Source organism: Typopeltis vanoorti, chromosome 8 (genome assembly GCF_054136105.1).
Source record: "Typopeltis vanoorti isolate ZY-2024b chromosome 8, IOZ_Tvanoo_1.0, whole genome shotgun sequence".
NCBI lineage: Eukaryota > Metazoa > Arthropoda > Arachnida > Uropygi > Thelyphonidae > Typopeltis > Typopeltis vanoorti.
In genome coordinates this window covers 19,136,703-19,163,869 of record NC_143556.1, presented here as the reverse complement: position 1 = coordinate 19,163,869, position 27,167 = coordinate 19,136,703, and the positions used below count along the sequence as shown (strand labels likewise).

Below are 27,167 nucleotides of genomic sequence, written 5' to 3'. Positions count from 1 at the left end.
TGGGATTTGCTGCTAATGTGTCTTTACATTCCTTAGATATGTCGTTATGTAGCAAATCTATGTCAGTCTTTTCTTTGCATTCATTAATACTTTTCATTTTTGTGATTCTGATTTTTATTTTTCTGGGGTTTATTTTTTCTTTTATGATATTTTTGATTTTTTCACTGTTTAGTTGAGCTATCGGTTTTATTATTAATTTATAGCAAGATTGTTTTCGGATTCGTCTTTGTTTTTAACGACTTCCTAGTATGGCTGAGTAGGCTGAGGTAAGTTAGCCTGTTCCTGGTTGTTTGTAGCACTTGTAGTCTGTTGTTCTATTGATACTTTAGTTTCATTTTTCATTTTATTAAATACCTTCGATAGTTCGCTCACTGCAGTTAGTATGTCCTTTTTAACTCATTTCTTAGATTACCGCTCACTTTGGCAATTACGCAGGAAATCGAGGGCTTTTTTCGAACTCTAATTCTGCCGCCATCTTAATGTTACTCAAAGCTATATTTTTTTCACTTCCTGTTGAATTACTAGATTTTCTAAGGTACAAAGTTTACTTACAGTTTTGCTGCTTGTTCCTAGAAGTGATGCTTCCATGGAATTAGACTTCACAGGATTGTTACTTGTGTCCTTTGTACTTCTGGGAAGGGGTGCTAGCCCTAGCTATAGCGATTAATCCTATTAAGAGCTGGACGTTGTCTTTAAACTGAAGGATAGATGCTATGTGATAGCGTTCAGTCCATAAAATTCACTCCTATGCACTTATAACTGTGAAGTAAATTACTCACTGTTGGAAAGAGCACTTTGAGAACAGTATCGAAAAAGAACAGTTTTCTTGTTCGATACCACACAATATCAAGGTAAAAAGAGGAGCAATCCTGGGCACGTCTGTTCTCGTCCGAGTCTACTCTTTGTGTGTGTGTGTGTGTGTGTGTGTGTGTGTGTGTGTGTGTGTGTGTGTGTGTGTGTGTGTGTGTGTGTGTGTGTGTGTGTGTGTGTGTGTGTGTGTGTGTGTGTGTGTGTGTGTGTGTGTGTGTGTGTGTGTGTGTGTGTGTGTGTGTGTGTGTGTGTGTGTGTGTGTGTGTGTGTGTGTGTGTGTGTGTGTGTGTGTGTGTGTGTGTGTGTGTGTGTGTGTGTGTGTGTGTGTGTGTGTGTGTGTGTGTGTGTGTGTGTGTGTGTGTGTGTGTGTGTGTGTGTGTGTGTGTGTGTGTGTGTGTGTGTGTGTGTGTGTGTGTGTGTGTGTGTGTGTGTGTGTGTGTGTGTGTGTGTGTGTGTGTGTGTGTGTGTGTGTGTGTGTGTGTGTGTGTGTGTGTGTGTGTGTGTGTGTGTGTGTGTGTGTGTGTGTGTGTGTGTGTGTGTGTGTGTGTGTGTGTGTGTGTGTGTGTGTGTGTGTGTGTGTGTGTGTGTGTGTGTGTGTTGTGTGTGTGTGTGTGTGTGTGTGTGTGTGTGTGTGTGTGTGTGTGTGTGTGTGTGTGTGTGTGTGTGTGTGTGTGTGTGTGTGTGTGTGTGTGTGTGTGTGTGTGTGTGTGTGTGTGTGTGTGTGTGTGTGTGTGTGTGTGTGTGTGTGTGTGTGTGTGTGTGTGTGTGTGTGTGTGTGTGTGTGTGTGTGTGTGTGTGTGTGTGTGTGTGTGTGTGTGTGTGTGTGTGTGTGTGTGTGTGTGTGTGTGTGTGTGTGTGTGTGTGTGTGTGTGTGTGTGTGTGTGTGTGTGTGTGTGTGTGTGTGTGTGTGTGTGTGTGTGTGTGTGTGTGTGTGTGTGTGTGTGTGTGTGTGTGTGTGTGTGTGTGTGTGTGTGTGTGTGTGTGTGTGTGTGTGTGTGTGTGTGTGTGTGTGTGTGTGTGTGTGTGTGTGTGTGTGTGTGTGTGTGTGTGTGTGTGTGTGTGTGTGTGTGTGTGTGTGTGTGTGTGTGTGTGTGTGTGTGTGTGTGTGTGTGTGTGTGTGTGTGTGTGTGTGTGGTGTGTGTGTGTGTGTGTGTGTGTGTGTGTGTGTGTGTGTGTGTGTGTGTGTGTGTGTGTGTGTGTGTGTGTGTGTGTGTGTGTGTGTGTGTGTGTGTGTGTGTGTGTGTGTGTGTGTGTGTGTGTGTGTGTGTGTGTGTGTGTGTGTGTGTGTGTGTGTGTGTGTGTGTGTGTGTGTGTGTGTGTGTGTGTGTGTGTGTGTGTGTGTGTGTGTGTGTGTGTGTGTGTGTGTGTGTGTGTGTGTGTGTGTGTGTGTGTGTGTGTGTGTGTGTGTGTGTGTGTGTGTGTGTGTGTGTGTGTGTGTGTGTGTGTGTGTGTGTGTGTGTGTGTGTGTGTGTGTGTGTGTGTGTGTGTGTGTGTGTGTGTGTGTGTGTGTGTGTGTGTGTGTGTGTGTGTGTGTGTGTGTGTGTGTGTGTGTGTGTGTGTGTGTGTGTGTGTGTGTGTGTGTGTGTGTGTGTGTGTGTGTGTGTGTGTGTGTGTGTGTGTGTGTGTGTGTGTGTGTGTGTGTGTGTGTGTGTGTGTGTGTGTGTGTGTGTGTGTGTGTGTGTGTGTGTGTGTGTGTGTGTGTGTGTGTGTGTGTGTGTGTGTGTGTGTGTGTGTGTGTGTGTGTGTGTGTGTGTGTGTGTGTGTGTGTGTGTGTGTGTGTGTGTGTGTGTGTGTGTGTGTGTGTGTGTGTGTGTGTGTGTGTGTGTGTGTGTGTGTGTGTGTGTGTGTGTGTGTGTGTGTGTGTGTGTGTGTGTGTGTGTGTGTGTGTGTGTGTGTGTGTGTGTGTGTGTGTGTGTGTGTGTGTGTGTGTGTGTGTGTGTGTGTGTGTGTGTGTGTGTGTGTGTGTGTGTGTGTGTGTGTGTGTGTGTGTGTGTGTGTGTGTGTGTGTGTGTGTGTGTGTGTGTGTGTGTGTGTGTGTGTGTGTGTGTGTGTGTGTGTGTGTGTGTGTGTGTGTGTGTGTGTGTGTGTGTGTGTGTGTGTGTGTGTGTGTGTGTGTGTGTGTGTGTGTGTGTGTGTGTGTGTGTGTGTGTGTGTGTGTGTGTGTGTGTGTGTGTGTGTGTGTGTGTGTGTGTGTGTGTGTGTGTGTGTGTGTGTGTGTGTGTGTGTGTGTGTGTGTGTGTGTGTGTGTGTGTGTGTGTGTGTGTGTGTGTGTGTGTGTGTGTGTGTGTGTGTGTGTGTGTGTGTGTGTGTGTGTGTGTGTGTGTGTGTGTGTGTGTGTGTGTGTGTGTGTGTGTGTGTGTGTGTGTGTGTGTGTGTGTGTGTGTGTGTGTGTGTGTGTGTGTGTGTGTGTGTGTGTGTGTGTGTGTGTGTGTGTGTGTGTGTGTGTGTGTGTGTGTGTGTGTGTGTGTGTGTGTGTGTGTGTGTGTGTGTGTGTGTGTGTGTGTGTGTGTGTGTGTGTGTGTGTGTGTGTGTGTGTGTGTGTGTGTGTGTGTGTGTGTGTGTGTGTGTGTGTGTGTGTGTGTGTGTGTGTGTGTGTGTGTGTGTGTGTGTGTGTGTGTGTGTGTGTGTGTGTGTGTGTGTGTGTGTGTGTGTGTGTGTGTGTGTGTGTGTGTGTGTGTGTGTGTGTGTGTGTGTGTGTGTGTGTGTGTGTGTGTGTGTGTGTGTGTGTGTGTGTGTGTGTGTGTGTGTGTGTGTGTGTGTGGTGTGTGTGTGTGTGTGTGTGTGTGTGTGTGTGTGTGTGTGTGTGTGTGTGTGTGTGTGTGTGTGTGTGTGTGTGTGTGTGTGTGTGTGTGTGTGTGTGTGTGTGTGTGTGTGTGTGTGTGTGTGTGTGTGTGTGTGTGTGTGTGTGTGTGTGTGTGTGTGTGTGTGTGTGTGTGTGTGTGTGTGTGTGTGTGTGTGTGTGTGTGTGTGTGTGTGTGTGTGTGTGTGTGTGTGTGTGTGTGTGTGTGTGTGTGTGTGTGTGTGTGTGTGTGTGTGTGTGTGTGGTGTGTGTGTGTGTGTGTGTGTGTGTGTGTGTGTGTGTGTGTGTGTGTGTGTGTGTGTGTGTGTGTGTGTGTGTGTGTGTGTGTGTGTGTGTGTGTGTGTGTGTGTGTGTGTGTGTGTGTGTGTGTGTGTGTGTGTGTGTGTGTGTGTGTGTGTGTGTGTGTGTGTGTGTGTGTGTGTGTGTGTGTGTGTGTGTGTGTGTGTGTGTGTGTGTGTGTGTGTGTGTGTGTGTGTGTGTGTGTGTGTGTGTGTGTGTGTGTGTGTGTGTGTGTGTGTGTGTGTGTGTGTGTGTGTGTGTGTGTGTGTGTGTGTGTGTGTGTGTGTGTGTGTGTGTGTGTGTGTGTGTGTGTGTGTGTGTGTGTGTGTGTGTGTGTGTGTGTGTGTGTGTGTGTGTGTGTGTGTGTGTGTGTGTGTGTGTGTGTGTGTGTGTGTGTGTGTGTGTGTGTGTGTGTGTGTGTGTGTGTGTGTGTGTGTGTGTGTGTGTGTGTGTGTGTGTGTGTGTGTGTGTGTGTGTGTGTGTGTGTGTGTGTGTGGTGTGTGTGTGTGTGTGTGTGTGTGTGTGTGTGTGTGTGTGTGTGTGTGTGTGTGTGTGTGTGTGTGTGTGTGTGTGTGTGTGTGTGTGTGTGTGTGTGTGTGTGTGTGTGTGTGTGTGTGTGTGTGTGTGTGTGTGTGTGTGTGTGTGTGTGTGTGTGTGTGTGTGTGTGTGTGTGTGTGTGTGTGTGTGTGTGTGTGTGTGTGTGTGTGTGTGTGTGTGTGTGTGTGTGTGTGTGTGTGTGTGTGTGTGTGTGTGTGTGTGTGTGTGTGTGTGTGTGTGTGTGTGTGTGTGTGTGTGTGTGTGTGTGTGTGTGTGTGTGTGTGTGTGTGTGTGTTAACTCTGAAACCATTTAACAAAGTTAAATGGTTTCAGAGTTAACCAGCAATGGCCTTTTGTTGAAAAGACTTGCGTTCGAATCCTGTCTACGATGCAAGGAAAGAAACTCTATAAGAACTTTTTAAATTTAGATTCGTTAACTGGTCTCAGACCAGGATCAGAAAAATTAGCTTTTTATCTCCCAAGACAAACTGGACAGAGAATACACTCCACTGACAGACAGAGCATCATAGCACTGATTAGGTTTACACGAAGCCAAATTGGTTAAGAGATCATGGAATCGAAACACATTAAGAAGAAGGACTTACAGCTTTTATCTCCTGGAGATGTCATAAGCTACCATATTTTCCATTCATTAGTTCGTGCGGTTACATTACAATTAAGAGTATCTGAAAACAAGTGTGGGTGACATCAACAAAATGAGAGTGTTAGCAGAAAGTTAACTTTAGAAACTTTCAGGTAGACTACATATATTATTATTATTATTGTTATTATTATTATTATAACGGTGTCTCCGTGGAGTCAAAAGACTCATCATGAGAGACCCCATGTTGACACACTAACCATTATTTACACAATACCTATCATACGTCTCCTTAAATTCATTCACAACCACCTTTGGCAATGCATTCCACCCCTTCACAACCTTCCAAGTAAAAAATCTAGTCCTAACACTCTTGTTAACCACACTCTTACATAATCTCCAGGGATGGCCCCTTGTTCTCTCCCTACCTGCACTGGTCTTAAAAATGTCATCAGTATCAATCCTGTAAAACCCCTTTAATAATTTATATGCCTCTATCAGCTAGTTTTTGGAGCCCACAGACCTGAAACAATCTTTGTAACTCGCCTCTGAATCCTTTCCACCATTTCTTCATGAAATCCAGGTGACCAGATCTGTGGGCAATAGTCCAAATGCAGTCTTATTAAGTGGAACAATAACTTCCTTATCCTTGCTTGTTAGTGTGTTCTTCAACAACCATGTAATTTGATGTGATGCTTTAACAATCTTCGCAATATGCTATTTAAACTTAAATTCTCTCTCTCTCTCTCTCTTTCCACAATGACTCCCAAGTCCCTTGCCTCGTCAACTTCTTGCAGTTCAATTCCGTTAATATAGTAAACAGCATGTGATCTCATCCTCCCGAAGTTCATCACCTTACACTTAGCCACGTTAAACTGACAGCCATTTACCTTAGTCCATACCGTCAGCCTATTTAAGTCATCCTACAAGATGTCTACATCATCTGAATTGACTATCGCTCTTCCTAATTTTTCATCATCAGCAAACAAGTGGATATTTCCTTGCAAAGTATTCCCAATATCATTGATGTACAAATTAAACAATAGAAGACCAAGCAATGAGCCCTGAGGTACACCACTAGTCACTTGCCTTCTCCTGGACTTAGCTCCTCCATAAACCACTGTTTTATATTTATCCACTAACCATCCTCTAATCCAAATCACCAGCTTCGGATCCATACCCATTTGCTCTAATTTACGCAACAAAGTTCCGTGTGGAATCTTGTCAAATGCTTTTACAGTTCAGCAGTATCACTGAGTAAGGATTTCCTATATTTCCCATATTTTCGGAAAGTTTAGGAGAGTTCTGAAAAGACTTTGCATTTGCATTCTTCTTCCTCATGCATTCATAGGACTTCAAAAATTCTACGGCTGTAGGGGTTTGTTCGAGAATTACGTACTGAAGTATCCGACCTCCATTTTCATGGAGGAGCATAACATAATGGCAAGGACGAGTCACATGGACAAATGTCCTTCGGCTGGAGAGACCTTGATTCGTATCTCGTGTATGACGTGATGAACCTTTATAAGTGCTTTATAAATGAAAGGGTGGGTTATCTAGTCAGAGAATATACACAGTTAACAAGCATACCATAATGCCTCGTATCTTTAGCTACCGCCATAATTCCAACCACCTAACCAACCATGGAAGGACTGTTATGTGTTAATCAAACCTCATCCAAAATAATATTTAGTTCGATTTGCATGGTATAGGTTTTCTCGTGATGGGGCAGTAAACTATTAGTAATTTATAATACACACATTCATCAATTCAGGTGGACGTACTTCGGAATGGTAGATACTAGGAGAAACTGACTGCTGTTTCAGTAGAACAAGTCGATGGTCCTCTGTACCAGCCCAGCTGTCCATTCATTTAGCATGTGTATATAGTTAAAATACTAAGCACAAAGTGATTTTCTGTCATGATCACGGCACTTTAACATTAGTTTTTAATATTTCAATGGCTATCTTTATCAGTACGAAAAATTCAAAAAATATAATTATTCATAGAATTTAGATCTTGATCAATTTAACTTTTATTAAAAAACCTATCTTCTAAGAATTTAATCATGCTTTTTTTTTTAATATATTCAGGCAACCCAGCTGAAACATTTATTCAAGATAGTAAGAATGATTACGTCATCACCATCGCAAGGCGATTCAGTTACTAACATGAAAGGTCAAATGCTAGCCCATCAGCATGAACTACAAAGACTTCCGATAGCGCCCCTACAGACAACACTACAGAAATATCTCCGCTTTCTACATCCCAAATTGACAGCCGATCAATACCTGAAAACAGAAAAGGTAAGTAAACATTCTTAGGTTATGAAAAGCTTATATTTAATATCATGAAAAACCGCTTCTGTGATACCATACCTTCCTTGTATTATGCAGAATATTTGATCTGAACATCAAATGTAATGAATGAAAATTTGTCCAAGTGCCTTAAACACCAGGATCTTTTTGGATTTCACAAGTATGCCACCCACTCGAAATTTTCTCAAAGAAAGGCTTTTCTTGTATTCTAAGCCTTTATTAGGCATAGAATACAAGACTATTATTCTTCACACAAGGAAACATAGAATACAAGACTATTATTCTTCACACAATAGAATATATTCATAATATTCTACTGGAAGAAAATGATAAACAGCATTTACGTAACAGACCAACAAAGTAAAAGGAGAGTTGAAAAATATACATGCATGAGACAATCCATTATGACCACCTACCAAGTAGCGATTGGGTGTTCTTTTCACCCAAATAAACGCTAGCCCATCAGTTGCATCCGTATTAGCATTGATTCCACTAGACTACAAAGATGTCGTGAGGTATCGCCTAGATAGCATAATGAGTAACCGAACGAGCCACTGGCGTCGACCTGCGGATTCTATGTTTCATATGATCTACAAATGTTCGATGCGATTCAAATTAAGAGAATTAGGCTGTCATAGAAGCGCATGGAATGTTTGGATATGCTCTTCAAATGCTTGCACAATGCTAGCCTTGTAACACTGAGCTTTGTCTTACTAGAAGAGTCCAGATCCATTAGGTATTGTCAATATGTTGGGTAATATCCGATCAGGAATAACCGCCAGGTAAAACATTAGTAGCCAACGTGTGTTCAGTGGTGATGAAAGGATACCCTGTGATGTCCTTGAGAACAAATCCCCATACCAGGATACTACCACCACCACCACTACGAACCTGTTAGTCTGGTTGAAACAGGTTGGAACACATCCTAGTTGTCATGTTTTGGCTCATGGGTATATAGAATATGCATTAATCTTTAGAAAAATCAATAATGGATGATTCCCAGGATCCCCACCCTATGTAGTGATGTTGCTGAATCTAAACAGAATAGATGTATCACACACACACACACACACACACACACACACACACACACACACACACACACACACACACACACACACACACACACACACACACACACACACACACACACACACACACACACACACACACACAAAGTCTAGTGAGTTCCTAACTGTGGAATGTTACCTAATTGAAAGTTATGTGGGTTGCAGAGTTTAGCTGTAGCTGACATGCGGGGAGAGAGGATATGATAGAAACTTATTAGTTACTAAAGGGATTCTATTGGACTGACACAGAAAATTTTTACGTGGGGAGTAGGGGGAAAACAAGGGGTTACACTTGGAAGCTGTCTAAGAGTGCAGCTAGTAAGGGTGTACAGACTAGGTTCTTTACTTGAAGAGTGGTGAATGAGTGGAATGGATTGCGAGAGGATTGTTGGGTTGGATTGTTGTGAGTGCCTCAATAGTGAATAGGTTTAAGGAGATTTGTTATAGGTATTGTGTTAATGGATTCAGTGGGTTCCGGCGTTAAGTCTTCTGACTCCATGGAGTACCCACACAAATAATAATATTATTATAATGATAATAGGCAAGGTTGTTTTTTCTTCAGGAAACTCGGGTTTTTCGCCCTATAAACTCAAGAAAGTCGATCGTAGAACCCACATTATTTCAAACAATAAGATATATCCTGTTAGGGTTAGGCACCAAGGAAAGGCAGTGTTTGTCTACCGTCTCTCTCTCTCTCTCTTCATAGCTGCTGCTTATAATCAGTGATAATCCTGGGGCCAGCTATCTCTGATTGGCTACCCGGTGGAAAGTGAACTGCCCACTTAGTTTACAAAAGCTAGTAGGGTTAAAAGGACTCACCTACTTCCTATAAGGGAATAAAAAGCATTAGCTGATTTTTTTTGTAATATGCAAAGAATAACAAAATTTTACTCATTTTTTAGAAACCGATAAGAAAACAATTGTTATTAATATCAAATATTCAGATATCTACAAAACAAGAAGCTTTCCTGATATCTCTAGATATTTGAAGTATAAAGCATAGTTGTCTATTTTTAACTATGTACATGTTTTCTGTTCATAAATCACGCTTTCAGCATTACGTTGATTGATTCCCTATCTAAAGTGGTATGCTGTATTAGGTAACGCTACGGATAGTAATTTTTATTTTATTTTTGCTGTGAGTTTATTTTCTTTATTTTCTTGCTGTGATTTTATTTTATTTTTGATATTCCAAGAAACGAACACGGAAATACATGCTGTTACGAGATAAGTTATGAAGTCTGTTGTTATTAACAATTCATTTTTAATAATCACAGTTACCATAATTGTAATGTTTGTCTGTCTCTGAATAGTTTATTTTATTTTTTTGTTTAATTTTGTGCAACAGATGAGTGTAGGACGAAATTAGTTGTGCCTTTTTAACAATAACTAGAATACTCGTTTAGTCTTTTTTTTTTTTTTTTCCCTGTCGGCTTAATTAGTCATAAAAATTTATCACAAAAACATAGTGCATTTTCTTATCGTCTGGAGTTTCTATTTACGTTTTTAATCCATGTGCAATAAGCCTTTTTACCTTTGTTGACCTATTTTACATGACCCTAATCACCTCTTGTAGGATTGTTATAAATGACCTCGATTTAATTCAGGACTGTTGATAAATAGCTCCTCCCAAATCTGATTTTAGTGATTAGGTCACGGTCATCCTCAGAATATATGTTACAGACCAATGCATAACTTCTTCATAGATTAATACTAATTATCACTACACTAGCGAACGTTTCGTAATTAATTTGCATTTTTCTTGCATTAATCTTTCGTGCTTTGGTTACTATTGATTTCTTCATTATAAGAAGAAATCAAACAGTAACCAAAGAATGAAACCTCTTTTGGATGTTTATGACATGATTTACAGCTATTCAGTTATGCCGTCCACTAATACTTCTTCAAATCAGCTGTATATATATTTTAAAAAGAATTGAATGACATAAACCGAGAGTAAAGGAAAAAGGTTTAATGGTATAACACGACTAGTTTCGGCTTTTTGCAGCCTTCTCAGGTGTTTTTATACAAAAAGAAACATTAAACATTGAAGATAAAAACTGTGAACAACACAGGAAAGTCACTATACATATTTAACGTGAAAACGTTGTAGTAAACGTATTCAAAGCTGTTCCTTAGTTGGCCACATTCAGGGCCGGCGGAAGGGAGCATGCAGGGGGGCCGCTACGAAGGAGGTGCCACCTCAGGGGTACCGTTCATAAGTTCATTTTTAAGAAACAAAACTTTTATCATGAAAACAAAAAATTCTTAGAATGATCGATATTAAAATAAATAAGGCCGGATACACCGAATAAAAATTTAAAAAAATTGTATATTGCCGCCTCTTTGATCAGCCGGCTGTTTACAATTTTGCAGCGATAGCAGGCTAAATGCTTGCCTAAAGAATGTTGTGTCGGCTGCAGTCTATCTAAAGGGAAATGGTGAACGGTTTTTATGCGCAGAAACGAATTTTCGTACAAAACATTTGTTGCTAGTTAACCAGTCATATGGTATGCATCTCAGTAGGCTACTGGCAGTAGCGCAGTGCGGACTATTATTTCGTCTCTGCGTCGTGTTGTGTAATAATTTCTTGTGGGTTTAAAATAGAAATGGAATCAAAAATTAAAAAAAAAAAGTTATCCGGTGCACAAAATCGTAAGCATAATGCTGCGAAAGAAGCAGATGTTAAGAAACAAACTGGGGCTCTTAATAAATTTGTTAAAATATTAAAATATTCTGATGCAGATTGTAACCAACTCGATACATCAGAAAACAGAGTTGAAGAACCGTTCACATCATCCAGTTTTCACGAAAGTACTATTGCAACTATTGAACAAGATAACAAGACGCATGATTTAAGTGAAAAACAGTTAGGAGAAGATTTAGTTGTAGTTGACCACGAAACTAACACATTGTTAGTCTCTGTAAATTTAAAAGATCCAGGTGAATGGGGAAATATTGATGAAAAATTACGAGTCGTTTTAATTGAAATGGGGCCTGTTCAAAAGAAAAATATAATATATCCCATAGATACATATGGTAATAAATTTGGCGACACGTATTATAACAGAAAAATGGAAAACGGTGAGCTCATGCCAAGAACATGGCTCATTTATTCCGAAACTTCAAATTCTGTTTTTTGCTTTTGTTGCAAACCTTTCGCACCTACCGAATCAAGTAGTCTTGTAGAAAGTTATAACGATTGGAGAAATGTAAGTACAACTTTGCAGAGACTAGTTTAACTTTGAAAAATTTCTTAAAATGGAAGGAAGTTGATAAAAATTTAAAAAACAAAACTACTATTGATTGCCAGACTCAATGGAAAAGAAACATTGGACGAGTGTTTTAGGACGCTTGATTGAAATTATAAAATTCCTTGGTAGCCAAAATTTAACTTTTCGCGGATCATCTGATAAATTATATGAAAGGAATAACGGCAATTTTTAAAAATTAATCGAACTGTTTGCGAAGTTTGATCCCGTTATGGAAAATCATGTTGAAAGGGCTCTACAACGAAACAATAGAGTACACTATTTGAGTAAAGACAGTCAAAATGAAATATTGGAAACTTTGAGTAACGCAATCAGGGATACAATTTTATTATCAATTCGAAAATCTAAATATTATTTCACAATTTTAAACTGCACACCTGATGTAAGTAAAACAGAACAAATGACCATTATCATTATTATTCGCTTTGTGTCCTGTGACAATGGAATTGTCAAGATCAGGGAAAACTTTTTAGGTTTTCCCTGATATATCAGATTCCACAGGACGTGGTTTATGTGCAACAATAATGGAACAACTGAAAGTGGAACATTCCCATTGAAGACACGCGAGGTCAAGGGTATGACAATGGGGCAAATATGAAAGGGAAAACATATGAGCTCCAAAATTTGCTTTTAAACAAAAATCCTCGAGCTTTTTACGTGCCATGTGCTGCTCATACTCTAAATTTAATCACCAACGATGCAGCCAAAGTGAATGCAGATACAATTAGTTTCTTTGCAATTATTCAAGAAATATACAATTTCTTTTCATTCTCTTACAAACGTTGGGCAATCCTTTTAAAGTTCGTAAAAAAATTAACATTGAAACAGCCCTCAGAAACGCGATGGGAAAGTAAAATTAATGCAATCCGTCCTCTACGATTTCAGTTAGGAGAAATTTACGATGCACTTTTTAAAATTTTAAGTAATGAAATTTTCAATAAAAAAACTCAGCATGAAGCACAAACATTATGTGCTAAAATAAAGGACTGCAAATTTAATAAACCCTGTGAGTAAAATGCTTCAAGATAAAAATATGAACATTACACTTGCTTTAGAATCTATCGAAAACTTAAAAATATTCTTACAAGAGTATCGATCAGATACAAATTTTAAAGTTCTAAAAACGGCAAAATAACTGAGTGAAGAGGTGGATGGAGAACAAGAATTTAAAACTGGTACGGAAGTCCGACAATTTGACTACGAGCGTCATGACGAAACGCCACAATCGCCAGAAAATAAATTTAGAGTGAATGTGTTTTATACACTTCTAGACGGTGCAACGTTAATAGAACGGTTTGAACAACTAAAAACATATTATGATAATTTCAATTTTCATAATATGTATATTATATATAGATTACTACAAATTGAAGGACGGCGACAATAAAGATGTTAATGCAATAGAACTATATGACGAGTTATGTGCTTTCCGGGATATTTTTCGAAAGGATAATTTAAATATTCAAAACCCTTTCGATATTCTTAAATTTATTGTGTCCAATAATTTATCTTTCCCTAACCTTTCAATTGCTTTAAGAATACTATTAACCTTACCTGTTAGTGTAGCGAGCGGTGAACGTTCCTTTTCCAAGTTGAAATTGATTAAAACCTACTTAAGAACAAGTATGTCACAAAAAAGGCTTGTTAGTTTGACGTTAATAGCTATTGAAAATGATATATGTGCGGAATTAGACGTTAAGACCATTATTTCTAATTTTGTGAATATGAAATCAAAAACCCTAAAATTTTCATTAAAAAAAAATTCAAGTATATTTACGTAATTTAATTTATTTTCTGTTATTCTGTAAGAATGTTATTTTTTGAATACTTATATTAAATGTTCTAATTATTTCTGAATTCTTTTCTTATTTTCTCATCTATCTTGAGTTTTTTTTATTTCCCTAAAAGATAGTTCCTTTTATAAAAATTATTAAAATTTTTTACAAGTTACTAAGAATTTAGTAACTTGTAAAATGCAAGAATATTTTAAACTTTATTTCAAATTAATTTTAACTTAAATTAAAATTCATTTTAATTTTGTTAGCGATTCGGGTCGGTGAGAAGGCTATAATCCCTGTATCATCATATTCAACGATTAAAGTGAAGTGGCTTTATCAAAATTTCCTTTAACTTTTGAGAATTTTTTTGAATATTCGGGTTTTTAACGATTATCCTGCCTACTCAAGACCCCCGGTTCATTACATTTAGCGAACCGACGTGTGGCTGTTTTGTCAAAATTTATTTAAGAAATTTCAAATAACTTACATTTTTATTATCGTAAAAGAACCACACACGCCCGGATCGTTACAGGGGCGCTTTGATAGACATTGCATGCGGGCGACAAAGACCCTAGCGCCGGCTCTGGCCACATTGTTGGGTGAGTGCGTGCGTAAAGCATCACGTGAGCGCCAGTATGTGATCACAGCAGAATGACAGTCTGAGAGGTTATAGCTTAAATTATTATTTAAATGTACAGGGTTGAAGATGATTTCTCTAGATTCTACAATTTTTCTCTCCAATTCGTCATGGCAACGGAAAATGTTGTTAGATCTATCCCAAATGATTGTATGACTATGGTTTTGATCATCAGAATCGGCAGAAAAAAGGATATGGCTGATAAAGCACTGGCACGTGTTCTCTTGTAAGTGATGTCCCTCCTGTGCTCCTCCATACTCAATTCAATAGCCTTATCCGTCTGGTCAAAGTAAGGAATGTCGCAATCACACGTATCTTGTATACACCGGAATATTTTAGGTTGTGATGGCTAGGCTTTGAACGGCTCACTAGAGAGCGGATCTTAGGAAGTGGACTGAATAAAGTTCTAATGTTATATTTTTTGAGAACCTTGGCTAATTTTTGAGAGACTGAGTTTGAGATATATTGCCTTTAGCATTATTCATTTCTTCAGTATGGCGACTAGGAGGATTAAAAAGGTATTTTTTAGTAATTTTTTGAGAATAACCATTCAGTCTGAAAGTAGATCTAAGAAAATTGATTCCTTTATGAAGTTCATCTGGGTCGTCAAGAAGAGAGCGAGCTCTGTGTCTCAAAGTAGAAATAATTCCAAGTTTCTGAGGAGGGAAATGATGGGACTGACAATGGTAATATCTATTGGTGTGTGTGTAAGTTTTCTGTACATCGAAATTTTAAGCTTTTCAGAAGAACGGGTCAGTTTCACGTCCAGGAAAGGCAGGGAACCATTAGTTTCAAACTCAGCCGTGAATTGGATATTCGGTGTTGACTATTAAGATGTTCAAGGAAATCCAGAAGAGAATCATGTCCATGGCTCCAAATAAGGAAAATGTCGTCTACATATCGTTTCCAAATTCTAGGTGCTAAGGAATAGGAAGAGATAGCTTTAACTTCAAAATCTTCCAGATAAATGTTGGCAAGTACAGGAGATAAAGGATTACCCATTGCTAGACCATGATTTTGCTTGTAGATGGTGTCCTGAAATCTAAAGTATCCAGACTTGATGCAATGAGTAAGTAAGGCTAACATTTTTTTAGATAACTTATCTTTGAGTAGTGTCAGGACTTCGTCTATAGGAACATTTGTAAACAAGGATACTATGTCAAAGCTAGCCATGATGTCATTTTCTTGAACAGTAATATCTTTAATGTATGATACAAAATCCGCAGAGTTGTTAATAAAAGACGAAGACTTGCCAGAAAAACATTTAAGGTTTTTTGCGAGATATTTTGAAAGGTTGTATATTGGTGAATCAATGCCCTCAACAATGGGACGAAGTGGTGTATTTTCCTTGTGGATCTTGGGAACTCCATATATGCGTGGCATGCGGATGGAGAGAGTGAAGAGAAAGGCGAATGTTTCTAGACAGTCCAGATGTTGTTTTTAATAAATTGTTGAAACGATTTTGAAGTTCACGAGTGGGATCTCTCTCAAGAATTGAGTAAGTGTCTGTAGTAATTCAAGCATCTTATTTTTATAATCTTCAAAGTTAAGCACAACTGTGGCATTGCCTTTATCTGCGGGAAGAATAAATATATTTCTGTTATTTTTTAAACTCTTAAGAGCCTGTCGTTCCGACGAAGAGATGTTATCTATGGGTGGTTTAGCATTGTTAATGATAAAGATGGATTCAATCCGGAGAAGTTTTGCATCTTGTGAAGGGAGGAAGGAAGCAGCCTTTTCTATCTTGGTGAGGAGTGATTCTCTTGGGATAGATTTTGGAGAAGGAATAAAATTTAAACCCTTGCTGAGGATACTTTTTTCTGCATCTGAAAGGATGTGAGATGATTTATTAATTACAACTTTCTCAGGGTTGATGTGGGGTTTCGAGAAGTTCAGGTTATTTTGTACTCTTTTTTAGTGCTTCAAATTTCCTAATAAGTTTTAATTTGTTATTTTGGATTTGGGCTGCTTGAGACTCACTACGCATACTAAAAAGATGCCAACTTTCATTGTCTAGAGATTTTTCGAGTATTTGAGATAATGTAGTACTTTTTTTGGCAAACAAAAAAGCGAGAGTAGTTTTGTGTCGAATATTCTTTCAGCAAGAAGGTCTAACTTTGCTTTGTGATAGATTCTTTTGGCAAGTGCCGAAGTAATATTCTCTTTAAAAGATATAAACTTAGGAAAGACTGCATGGAATTTACTGCGTTTCAGAAAGACTAACCTGTTGAAGTTCAGTCCTCTCTTCTTCAGTGTTTTGTTGAAGTTTCTTTTATTATTATTAAGAGACATCTCGTCATGAAGGCTATACATGTATTGAGGTTGATTTACTCGGTTGTTAAACATATTTTTTAAAAAGAATTGAATGACATAAACCGAGAGTAAAGGAAAAAGGTTTCATAATATCACACGACTAGTTTCGGCTTTTTACAACCTTCTTCAGGTGTTTTTATACAAAAAGAAACATTAAACATTGAAGATAAAAACTGTGAACAGCACAGGAAAGTCACTATACATATTTAACGTGAAAACGTTACATTTAACGTAGTCAAAGCTGTTCCTCCGTTGGCCACATTGTTGGGTGAGTGCGTGCGTAAAGCATCTCGTGAGCGCCAGTATGTGATCACAGCAGAATGACAGTCTGGGAGGTTATAGCTTAAATTATTATTTAAATGTACAGGGTTGAAGATGATTTCTCTAGATTCTACAATTTTTCTCTCCAATTCGTCATGGCAACGGAAAATGTTGTTAGATCTATCTAACAACATTTTCCGTTGTTAGATAGATCTAACAACGGAAAATTGTTTCTATCAACATTTCTATCTAACTGATGATCAAAACCATAGTCATACAAACCAAAGGATTGTATAACTATGGATTTGATCATCAGAATCGGCAGAAAAAAGGATATGGCTGGATAAAGCACTGGCACGTGTTCTCTTGTAAGTGATGTCCCTCCTGTGCTCCTCCATACGCAATTCGATAGCCTTATCCGTCTGGCCAAAGTAAGGAATGTCGCAGTCACACGTATCTTGTATACACCGGGATATTTTAGGTTGTGATGGCTAGGCTTTGAACAGCTCACTAGAGAGCGGATCTTAGGAAGCGGAGTGAATAAAGTTCGAATGTTATATTTTTTGAGAACCTTGGCTAATTTTTGAGAGACTGAGCTTATGTATGGTAATATATAGGTAATATAAAAAAAAAAAATATATATATATATATATATATTTTTATTTATTTATTTATTTATTTTTAATGACATAGAGCCCGTTCTCTTTTTGATGACCCAAATGAACTTCTTACAGAAATAAACCATCTGAAAACTTCTTCCGAAGTTAATGGATATTCCAAGAAAATCATTGAAAAATTCCTTCTTAATTATCCTAGACATCAGTCAGAAGAAACAAATAGATTCAAAGGCAATATATCTATTCCTTACATAAGTAGTTTCACATAAATTAGCAAAAGTTCTAAGAAAATACAATATCAGAACCTTGTTCACTCCACTTCCAAAGCTCCGTTTCTTAATTAGCCACCCAAAACGTTGTCATCATCAACTCAAATACCCTGGTGTATATAAAATATTGTGTGATTGTGATGCTCCTTATTTTGGGCAGACAGACAAATCTGTCGAATTGCGTATGGAAGAACACATGAGAGACATTACTTACAAGAGACAGCAAGCCAGTGCCTTATCAAGCCATATCCTTTTCTCGGTTAATCCTAATGATGAAAACCAAACTCACAAAGTCTGCTGGGAAAAATCTACTAACATCTTCCGTTGCAATGATGAACTAGAGAGAAAAATCGTGGAATCTAGAAAAATCGTCTTCAATCTTGTTCATCTAAATAATAACTTGAGCTACAACCTCCCAGATTGTCATTCAGCTGTAATCATGTACTGGCGTTCACGAGATGCTACAAGCACACGCACTTTCCCAACAATACAACTAACGAAAGAACAGAACAGCTTTAAATACAACCACAATGATTTAATGTCAATTATGTATAGAGACTCTCTGTTATGTTCATAGTTTATGTAAGCTTCAGTGTTTTAGTGTGTTTTCTTTCTTTTATAATGTCACCTGAAGAAGGCTGTTACAGGCAGAAACTAGTAGTTTTTATATTAAAACCTTTTTACTTAAATCTCGGTTCTAGTCATTCAATTTTTCATAAAACTATGTATGTTAACCGAGTTAATGATCATTCTGTCATATATATATATATATATATATATATATATACAGGGTGTTCGGGATAAATTTGACATATTTATAATTAATTATATTTTCCCGTAAGTTACATGTATTAACACACACTTCTCTTCATTTAAAAGTTTGGACCCTTCTTCATTCATATACAAGATGTCAGAAAGGATGGATAGCTGGAACCCACCTGAATCATGGAAGAGAATAACTTGTATCATGATGATTCGTGCCCGCCATCAAAATAAGGATATTACGACTGCTGCCCAATGCTCCCTGAATACAGTAAAAACAATCAGGCATGAACTAGAGACTTGCAATGGTGACTACGAGGATGTAGCAAGAAGAAAGATCCCTAGCAGACGATCTGATTGCGTTCGTACAGCAGAATTCCTCGCAAATCTGCAGGAACAGGTGTTGAAGAACCCTGGCATTGGAATTCGGGCTTTGTTCGTGGAGTTGCTAACTGTAGTCAAGCCCTGGATAACAAGGGTAGCCAATGGTAGGCCGTATGTATGGCAGCAGGATTCGGCCCCTTGCCACACCTCTGAGAAAAGTCAAAAATGGTTGTCTGAAAATTTCTACGACTTCACCAGTCCAAATGTTTGGCCTCCAAACTCCCCAGACCTTAACCCCATGGATTATTTTGTATGGGGCGCAGTTGAAAAAGACACCAATCGCACTTCCAGTAATACAAAAGCCCAGTTAATGGATAAAATTAAAACAGTTTTTGCGGCCCTTCCCAGGGAGACTGTAGCATCAGCTTGTTCGAGGTTCCGAAGCAGAATTGAAGCTGTGATCGATGCTAATGGTGGTTATTTTGAGTAAATCTTGTTGATAGTATTGTAATTAACTCTGCCTGTAATGTTGTTTTGTCAATTCATTAAATTTAATAGATACAAAGAAGATTTTCTTTTTCCTTACGAAACTGTCAAATTTATCCCGATCACCCTGTATATATAAATATATGACTACTACTATTAACTCGGGGTTGCGACATGTTCATTTTTAATATAAACTGACTAAAAACCTGAGAATTATAACAAATTGAGATTTATTTGAAAGCGCAACATGTTTCGTCGAGATTGACTTCATCAGGTTTCTCAACAATTTAAACTACCTCCATCGGGATATAAAATTGACCATGGAGATTGAAGAAAATAGTTCCCTCTGTTTCCTTGATATAAACTCATCAAGACGCCTGAATCAATAAAAGTCTCTATATTTAGAAAGCCAACACACACGGACAGATATTTGCATGAGTCCTCACATCATCATCCAGCGCAAAAGTTGGGTATTATATCAACTCTTGCGAATCGTGCAAGATCTGTACTATCAGATGAAGAAGAACTAAAAAAAGAACTACAACATCTTAAATGGACCTTTAAAAGCAATGGCTCTTGTTTATACTTTTTAAAGAGTAGCCATTGCTTTTAAAGGTCCATTTAAGATGTTATCCCACCGTCAACGTAGCAACGTAGAGACACAGAACGACTCCAAAGGTTATATATCCTTGCCATATATCAGCACACTATCCAAAAAACTGAGTAGAATCTTAAAGAAATTCAACATACAAACGTGCTTCTCGACTCTTCCAAAAATAAGATCAAGTTTCAATATAAACAATCTCACAACCTTCTACAATTTCCAGGTGTATACAAAGTCACATGTGAGTGCGGAAAACCTTACTATGGCCAAACGGAGAAATCTATTCTCCTACGTCTCGAGGAGCACCAGAGAGACATTGCATAATAAGTGAACCAGAGCAACTGCCCTGTCAGGCCATGTCCTGTTTTCAATAAACACGAACAACGAAAGCCGCCAACATGAAGTAAATTGGACAACAACTTCAAACCTACACATTTGCCATGATGAGGTAGAACGCCGCATTGTAGAGTCAAAAGAAATCACCTTGGACCCTCTTCATATGAACAATAATCTCAGCTATAATTTGCCTGACTCTTTCAGCTCTACTATCAGATACCGGAGATCGCGTGGTTCCACACACGCGCAAGTGTACAACAATAGAACTTTAACACGGACTATAGCTCAAGTTCATAATAACTGTAATTTACAGTCGAATATCATAACTTTATAATTGTATAGTTTTAGAGTGTCTCAATGTTTATTTCAGCGTCTTTTAATATCTTTCTATGTTCTTAACGCGTAATGAAGTCAATCTCGACGAAACATGTTGCGTTTTCAAATAAATCTCAATTTGTTATAATTCTCTAATTATATATATATATATATATATATATATATATATATACTGTGTATATATATTAAAAATGAAAATATATATATATATATATATATATATATATATATATATATATATATATATATATATATATATATATATATATATATATACTGTATGTATATATACTGTGTATATATATGTATATATTACATATATATATAAATATATAATAAATTTTTTAACTTGGGGATATTGTATATTAGGATAACCAAGTAATTTAATATCATTAATAATCACTGAGGATTATTAATGATAATTAATAATTAATAATACTAGGGCTTGTCTTTCAGCCAGAGAAATATTATCTGTTGGAGGTTTAGCATTATTGATAATGAAAATCGATTCAATACGAAGAAGTTTCGCCAAATGATTAAAAAATCTAAAACAGAATAGTAACATTATTATTTTACCAGCGGATAAAGGCAATTCCACGGTCATCCTCAACTCTGAAGATTACCACAACAAAATGCTTCAATTACTTGAAGATAATTCGACATATTCAATTCTTCAGGAAGATCCTACAAGAGAATTACAAAACCGTACAAACAACTTGTTCAAGACTACGAGTGAACTTCCTCATAATGTTCGCCTCTCTTTACGCTCTCTACATCCTCTTATCCCACGTATCTATGGAGTTCCCAAAATTCATAAAGAAAAGATCCCTCTTCGCCCAATTGTGGAAGGAATTAACTCACCTTCGTATAAACTTCCCAAATATCTAGCAAAGTACCTCAAGTGCTGCTCCAATAAATCTTCATCTTTCATCAAAAACACCACAGATTTTGTTTCTCATATAAAAGATATTCCCATCAATGAAAATGACATTCTAGCAAGTTTTGACATTATATCTTTATTTACTAGCGTTCCTACAGACGAGATTCTTACATTACTGAAGGAGAAATTATCCAAAACAAATGTTCACTTTATTAAAGCATTGCATTCATTCTGGTTACTTCAGATATCAGGACTCCGTTTACCAACAAAAACAAGGCCTGGCAATGGGCAATCCTTTGTCCCCAGTTCTGGCTAACATCTTCCTTGAAGATTTTGAAACCAAAGTCATATCTTCCTTCTCGTTTAAACCAAAAGTTTGGAAATGATATGTTGATGATATTTTTATTATTTGGAATCACGGGCACACATCTCTCATAGATTTTCTTCATCATCTAAACATCCAACATCCTAATATAAAATTTACTGCTCATCTAGAAAATAATAACTCCTTACCTTTCCTGGATGTCATGCTTACACGATGCTCTGAAAGATTAAAAATCTATATATACAGAAAACCTGCTCATCATTTTCCACCACAAAAACTTAGAACTATATCTACCTTAGGACACAGAGCACGCTCTCTCTTGAATGAACCAGATGAACTACAAAAAGAAATAAATCACCTCACTCTTATCTTTAAACAAAATGGATACTCTGAAAAAACGATTAAGAAATTTCTTCTGGATCCTCCTAGGCAGTGCACAACAGAAACTATTGATTTTAAAGGTAGCGTCTCCATTCCGTACATTAGCACAGTCTCTAAAAAATTAGCTGAAGTCCTTAAAAAAAATATAATATCAGGACGTTCTTCACCACACTTCCTAAATTCCGTTCTCTAATCAGCCATCCAAAGCCTACTCATCACTATCTAAAATATCCAGGTGAATATAAATTATGGTGCGATTGCAATATCCCTTATTTGGGACAAACTAACAAATCTATTGAACAACGTATAGAAGAGCATAAGAGAGACATCTCTTTCAAAAGATCTCATGCAACTGCGTTATCCAGTCATGTTCTTTTTTCAAATAATCCTAATGATGATCAACAAAGCCACTCCGTTTGCTGGGATAGATCAGAAAATATTTTTCGCTGTGATGATGAGTTTGAGAGAAAAATTGTAGAATCAAGGGAAATCCTGCTGAACCCTGTCCACTTAAACAACAATTTGAGTTATAACATCCCAGATAGCCATGATGCAGTTATTCAGTATTGGCGTTCACGTGAGCCTGCACGCACACTTGCAAACAATGGCACGCCTGTTAGAACAACTTGAAAAAATACAACGTTTTTTATGTATCAATTATGTGTGGCAATTTTTACCACACATAATTGAATTTTCAGTTGTTTTAGATACTTCAATGTTAATTACTATTTTTTTCCCCTTTATGAATACCTGAGGAAGGCTGTTATAGGCCGATACTAGTTGTATTATTATTCTCATTAAAATCTTTATAAGTTATCATATATATATATATATATATGATAACTTATAAAGATTTTAATGGTGGTTCTGCAGCTATCCTTAGCTGGACCCGAAGATGAGTCCGGTCTTCGAACCCCATAATTATTAAGGAGATATTCTGAAACCGTTTACAGTATTTAGTACTGTACATGAAGGATCTGCAGTGTGTGTGTGTGTGTGTGTGTGTGTGTGAGAGAGAGAGAGATCCTGTGGCAAATAAATATTTGCATCACTGTCACTGTGCTACGATTTCCATTATTATGTTTCAACATTTCTCGTCCTCGAATGCCATGAAAGAAAATAAAATTGGAATATAAATCAAGAGCAAGAAGTTTTATTATAATCTTCCTTATATATCAAAAAACTATGCTTAGTTTATATTTTATTTGTTTCTTTATAGATTAAATTTTTTAAACTTTAAAAACTAATATAAGGCGGTATACTTTCTTGAGATAAAAGTTACGAATACTGTATTAGTAAACGAATACCCATTTTGAAATAAGATTAGCACTGATTTAAATATTTTTCATAAGATATAGTGCAAGTATAATTATTTTGAATATGTAAGTATTAGATTAAAATTAATATTATTTGCATGTAATATTGAAATGGGTTTAGAAGTAAAATGTATTGGGGTGTTCGAGACTTAAAACAAAAAAAAGCTGTCTAAAATGTTCTGTCAGATTTGGTAATAATATTTAAAAAAATGTCTTCCTCAACCATTTGCCTACTGTGTGTGTGGATGAAGATCATATACGTTCGATTTTTTCCGCTACACCTATACAAGAGTTGTTCTGTCTCCTATGGATGACATAACAGACAGGATAATTGAATGCATTAGTCAACTAAAGTCAGAAGATGGCAGCACTGCCGCAACACTGGAATATGATTTTATAGTTAGTGATTCTGTATAAACAAAGAATAACGTAAGCATTTCTTCGTCTAGGTTTTGGTATTAAAATAGGAATAGGATATGTTGTAGCAGCATAGCTATGTTTTCAGCGCTCTTGGTAATTTGGTAGCTAAGCGCCTTTTATAGGGTGACAGTTTCCGATAATTTGTTAAACATCTTGCCACTGGCACATTTCTGACACCTGCACTCTTGGCGTTCCTACTTCTTTAATGTGTTATATTGAATGTCAGTACCAGGGCCGCAGAGAGAAATTTTCGGGCCCGTGACAAGTCTGTGGTTCGGGCCCCACTTAAAAAATTGGGGCCTTTAATCACCTCGTCATAATCAATTTTCATTGCCAGGTCATGTTCTATTTATAGCAAAGCTAGGCCGTTTAATCTTTCCTGGAGCATTGATGTCTACTGAAGCTCTTTATTGCTGAAAGTTTACTAAACGCGATTTCACCTTCGGCAACTGTTACTGGTATTGTGCAAAAAATTCTGATTGAAATACATATTTCGTGAAAAACACCGTGAAGTTGAAATTTATAAATGGTATTTAATAAGTCTAATCCTGGTATAACATAAATCTTTTTTATGTGATAGATTTCGTCTTTCAGAAATGATGTTAAGTCTTTCGAATATTTATTTATTAAATTATTGCACGAGTCAGAAATTTCTTGATAATTCATTGTTTGAAAATTTAATATTGGTGAAAATAAATTTAGAATGTTTTTAAAGATGTGAAACGTACGTGCAGTTGGGAAATAATTGTATCCAGTATAACAAAATATACAGGTCTTTTAAAATGTCCTTGTATATCATCCCCATCTGCTAGCTTTATTCTCTTCGCTTTCGAACGTTTTTCGACATTTGGGGATATACCCAAATCAATTGCAACAAGTGTAGCTTCAGAGGGAACATCTTGCCACTTATTTCTAAAATGTTCAAGTTCTTTCAGAAGAGACTCAACATTTGTTATTGCAATATCAATCGATATGGTACTAGATTGCAATATTTTATTTCACTCATCAATGGAATCTAAAATTTTAAACCAAATTGTTGCAAAAAGTATTGCTTTAAAACTTGAAAAATATCGTTTTAGAGCAACAGCTTCAGAATGACCTTCATTCTGAAGGGCCCTTTTAGATGCGGGGCTTGTGACGAAAGTCTCAGATGTCACCCCCTCTCGGCGACCCTGGTCAGTACTAACATAATTATGGTTCTTTGGCTGTATAGACATCGCAGAGACTATACAGAGTATAAAGATCATTGCACATATGCAAAACGTTATGTGATTTATGTTGGGCACTACAAAAGTGACAGTCTTAACATAGTCTCTCTGTGTGTTCCTCCTGTCTTGGGAGCTCCTTAACAAGATTGAGAAAGAAGAATTAGTCGATTTTCTAATATTATCTGGCCAGGTGATTCTAGGTCTCTCTCATTGTTATTTAACAGAAGTCAAGCCCTCTAGTGATATTTTAAGTAAACTATAAAATCTAGCCACGTGCCCAGCCACCGGAGCTGTTTCCGACGTTGTTTTAGTGATATTTTCTTGTGTTCTGGCAATGGTGCGACTTTCCTTCTAACGATTTTTTTCTTGTCATTTGTTACCTTCAAAAGTTTCTGTAGCATTTCATCTCGAAGGCCAATAGTGTTTTCTCATCTTTTTAGCAATGCTCAACTCTCATATCCGTATAGCAAGACAGAGTTAACAAGAGTATCAATGAGGTAGAGTGTTGTAGTTAACTGTATTTTATTATCATTCCAAAGTGGCTATTATAAATGCAGTTTTTATTCCTGGAAAGACCATAAGGGAAATAAGGTATTATAAGAAAGTCAGAAACTTCTAAAGAGCCTCTCCCCTCCTGCCCATTCTTGAGCACGATTGTGCATAATTGTGTATAATTTTACAATATGCTTCAATCTCTTTGAAGTTTTTGTGGAAGGAAATTAAAAACTTCTCAGGGTGGTTTTGTTTGGGTGCTTTGTATTTTTTTGAACAATTTATACATAGGAACAAGCTTATGCTTTCAGAAATATATGTACAATATCGTTGGCAGTAAGAATATTATTATTATTACCCAAGACCTCATGGAGTCAAAGACTCATCTGGGAGATATTGTTTAGAATACTGTTAGTATTCTAAATGAGTATTACGAACTATGAATTATGAGCCCTGCGGAAATGACGTTTGCACGTCATTCGAAGAGACATCGTTTTAAGCTCGATTCTAGTCGCTGAGTAGAGGAACTTTTTCTAAACCTTTCTTCGACGAATTCTCGACTTAGTCGATCTCTGGCACGTGCAAGTGTCATATTTTCTCCTGAAACTCAGTCTTTTCATCCGGTAAACTTAAGAAAATCGACCGCAGGACTCGCACTATTTCAGACAATTATATATAGAGTTAGAGATAAGGATTACGAGAGAGCATCAGTCGCCTACCTTACTTAAAACCATCAGTAGTCTTAGGCCAGCTATTCCATGATTGGTTAATGGGTTAATGTAGGTTAATGTAAGTTGGTTAATGGCAGAGGCATACTGGTCTTAAAAAGTTAGGGCTAAATTGCCTCGCCTACACCCTTTTGGGAATAAAAAGGCATTAGCAGATTTATTATTTATTTATATAAAAGAAGGAGCTGGATTTCTAGTATTGATGTCAAGATAACATATGAAAATTTAATTTTTCTTTTTGTATTGTTTCAAAGATGTAGCCAATCCAAATTTTATATCAGAAAAACAGTATGCCATCCAAAGAAATTAGAATAAAAATCTCTTATTGTGCTACCGAGACAAGCTTGAGAGTCACTTCAACACCTAAAGTGTGTTCAAAAGAACTGTGAAAAAACGAATCAAGTTATTTATTTATTTTTTAGGAAGGGGGAGTAGATAAAATGGTTTAATAAAGTATATATCTGAATAATTTTTGAGATATCATTATATGTTCCACAGTATATCAGGGCATTATGAATGATAATTTTGCTCTTCAAATCTATAGAATCAAGTAGATGTAGTCAAGTGGAGGTTTTCTTCTTCATTTCTAGAAAATTCCTGTAGTGAACAATTTCAATATCTTCCAATGCAATCTTTGTATGCAGTAAAACTCTTATTCAGACTTATCTGTTGGTTATACATGTTAGTAGAGATGTTTAATGGTTTACTAACACTTATATGCACTTTCCCTTTCATGTTAGGTTCAATTGCTTGTCATGGGATTCTTTCAAATCTGATTAATGTGTTGAATCCCCTGGATAATACTAGAAAATGGACCAATTCTTCTTTCTCGATCTTAAAGAGATCCCAGGACAAAAACACCTGAAGAAACTATATCAGGACTGTCACCTTTATATGACCCAATGGTCTACATAAACTCTCAGAAGAGGTTTGCAGAATGAAAATTCCGAGTTAAAAATAAAATAAATCAGCCTTTTATTCCCTTATTGGGAGTAGGTGAGGCCTTT

At 37.1% G+C, this 27,167-nt stretch overlaps 1 protein-coding gene across 1 annotated transcript in view; it reads left to right on the top strand.

Moving 5' to 3' along the window:
- LOC150103773 (carnitine O-acetyltransferase-like) overlaps positions 1–27,167 on the top strand; it is a 179,270-nt gene that overhangs the window by 5,391 nt on the left and 146,712 nt on the right. The window contains exon 2 of the mRNA XM_090397071.1: positions 7,121–7,333. Within this exon, the coding sequence (XP_090253197.1) occupies positions 7,121–7,333 (213 nt within the window). The remainder of the gene's footprint in view (positions 1–7,120; positions 7,334–27,167) is intronic.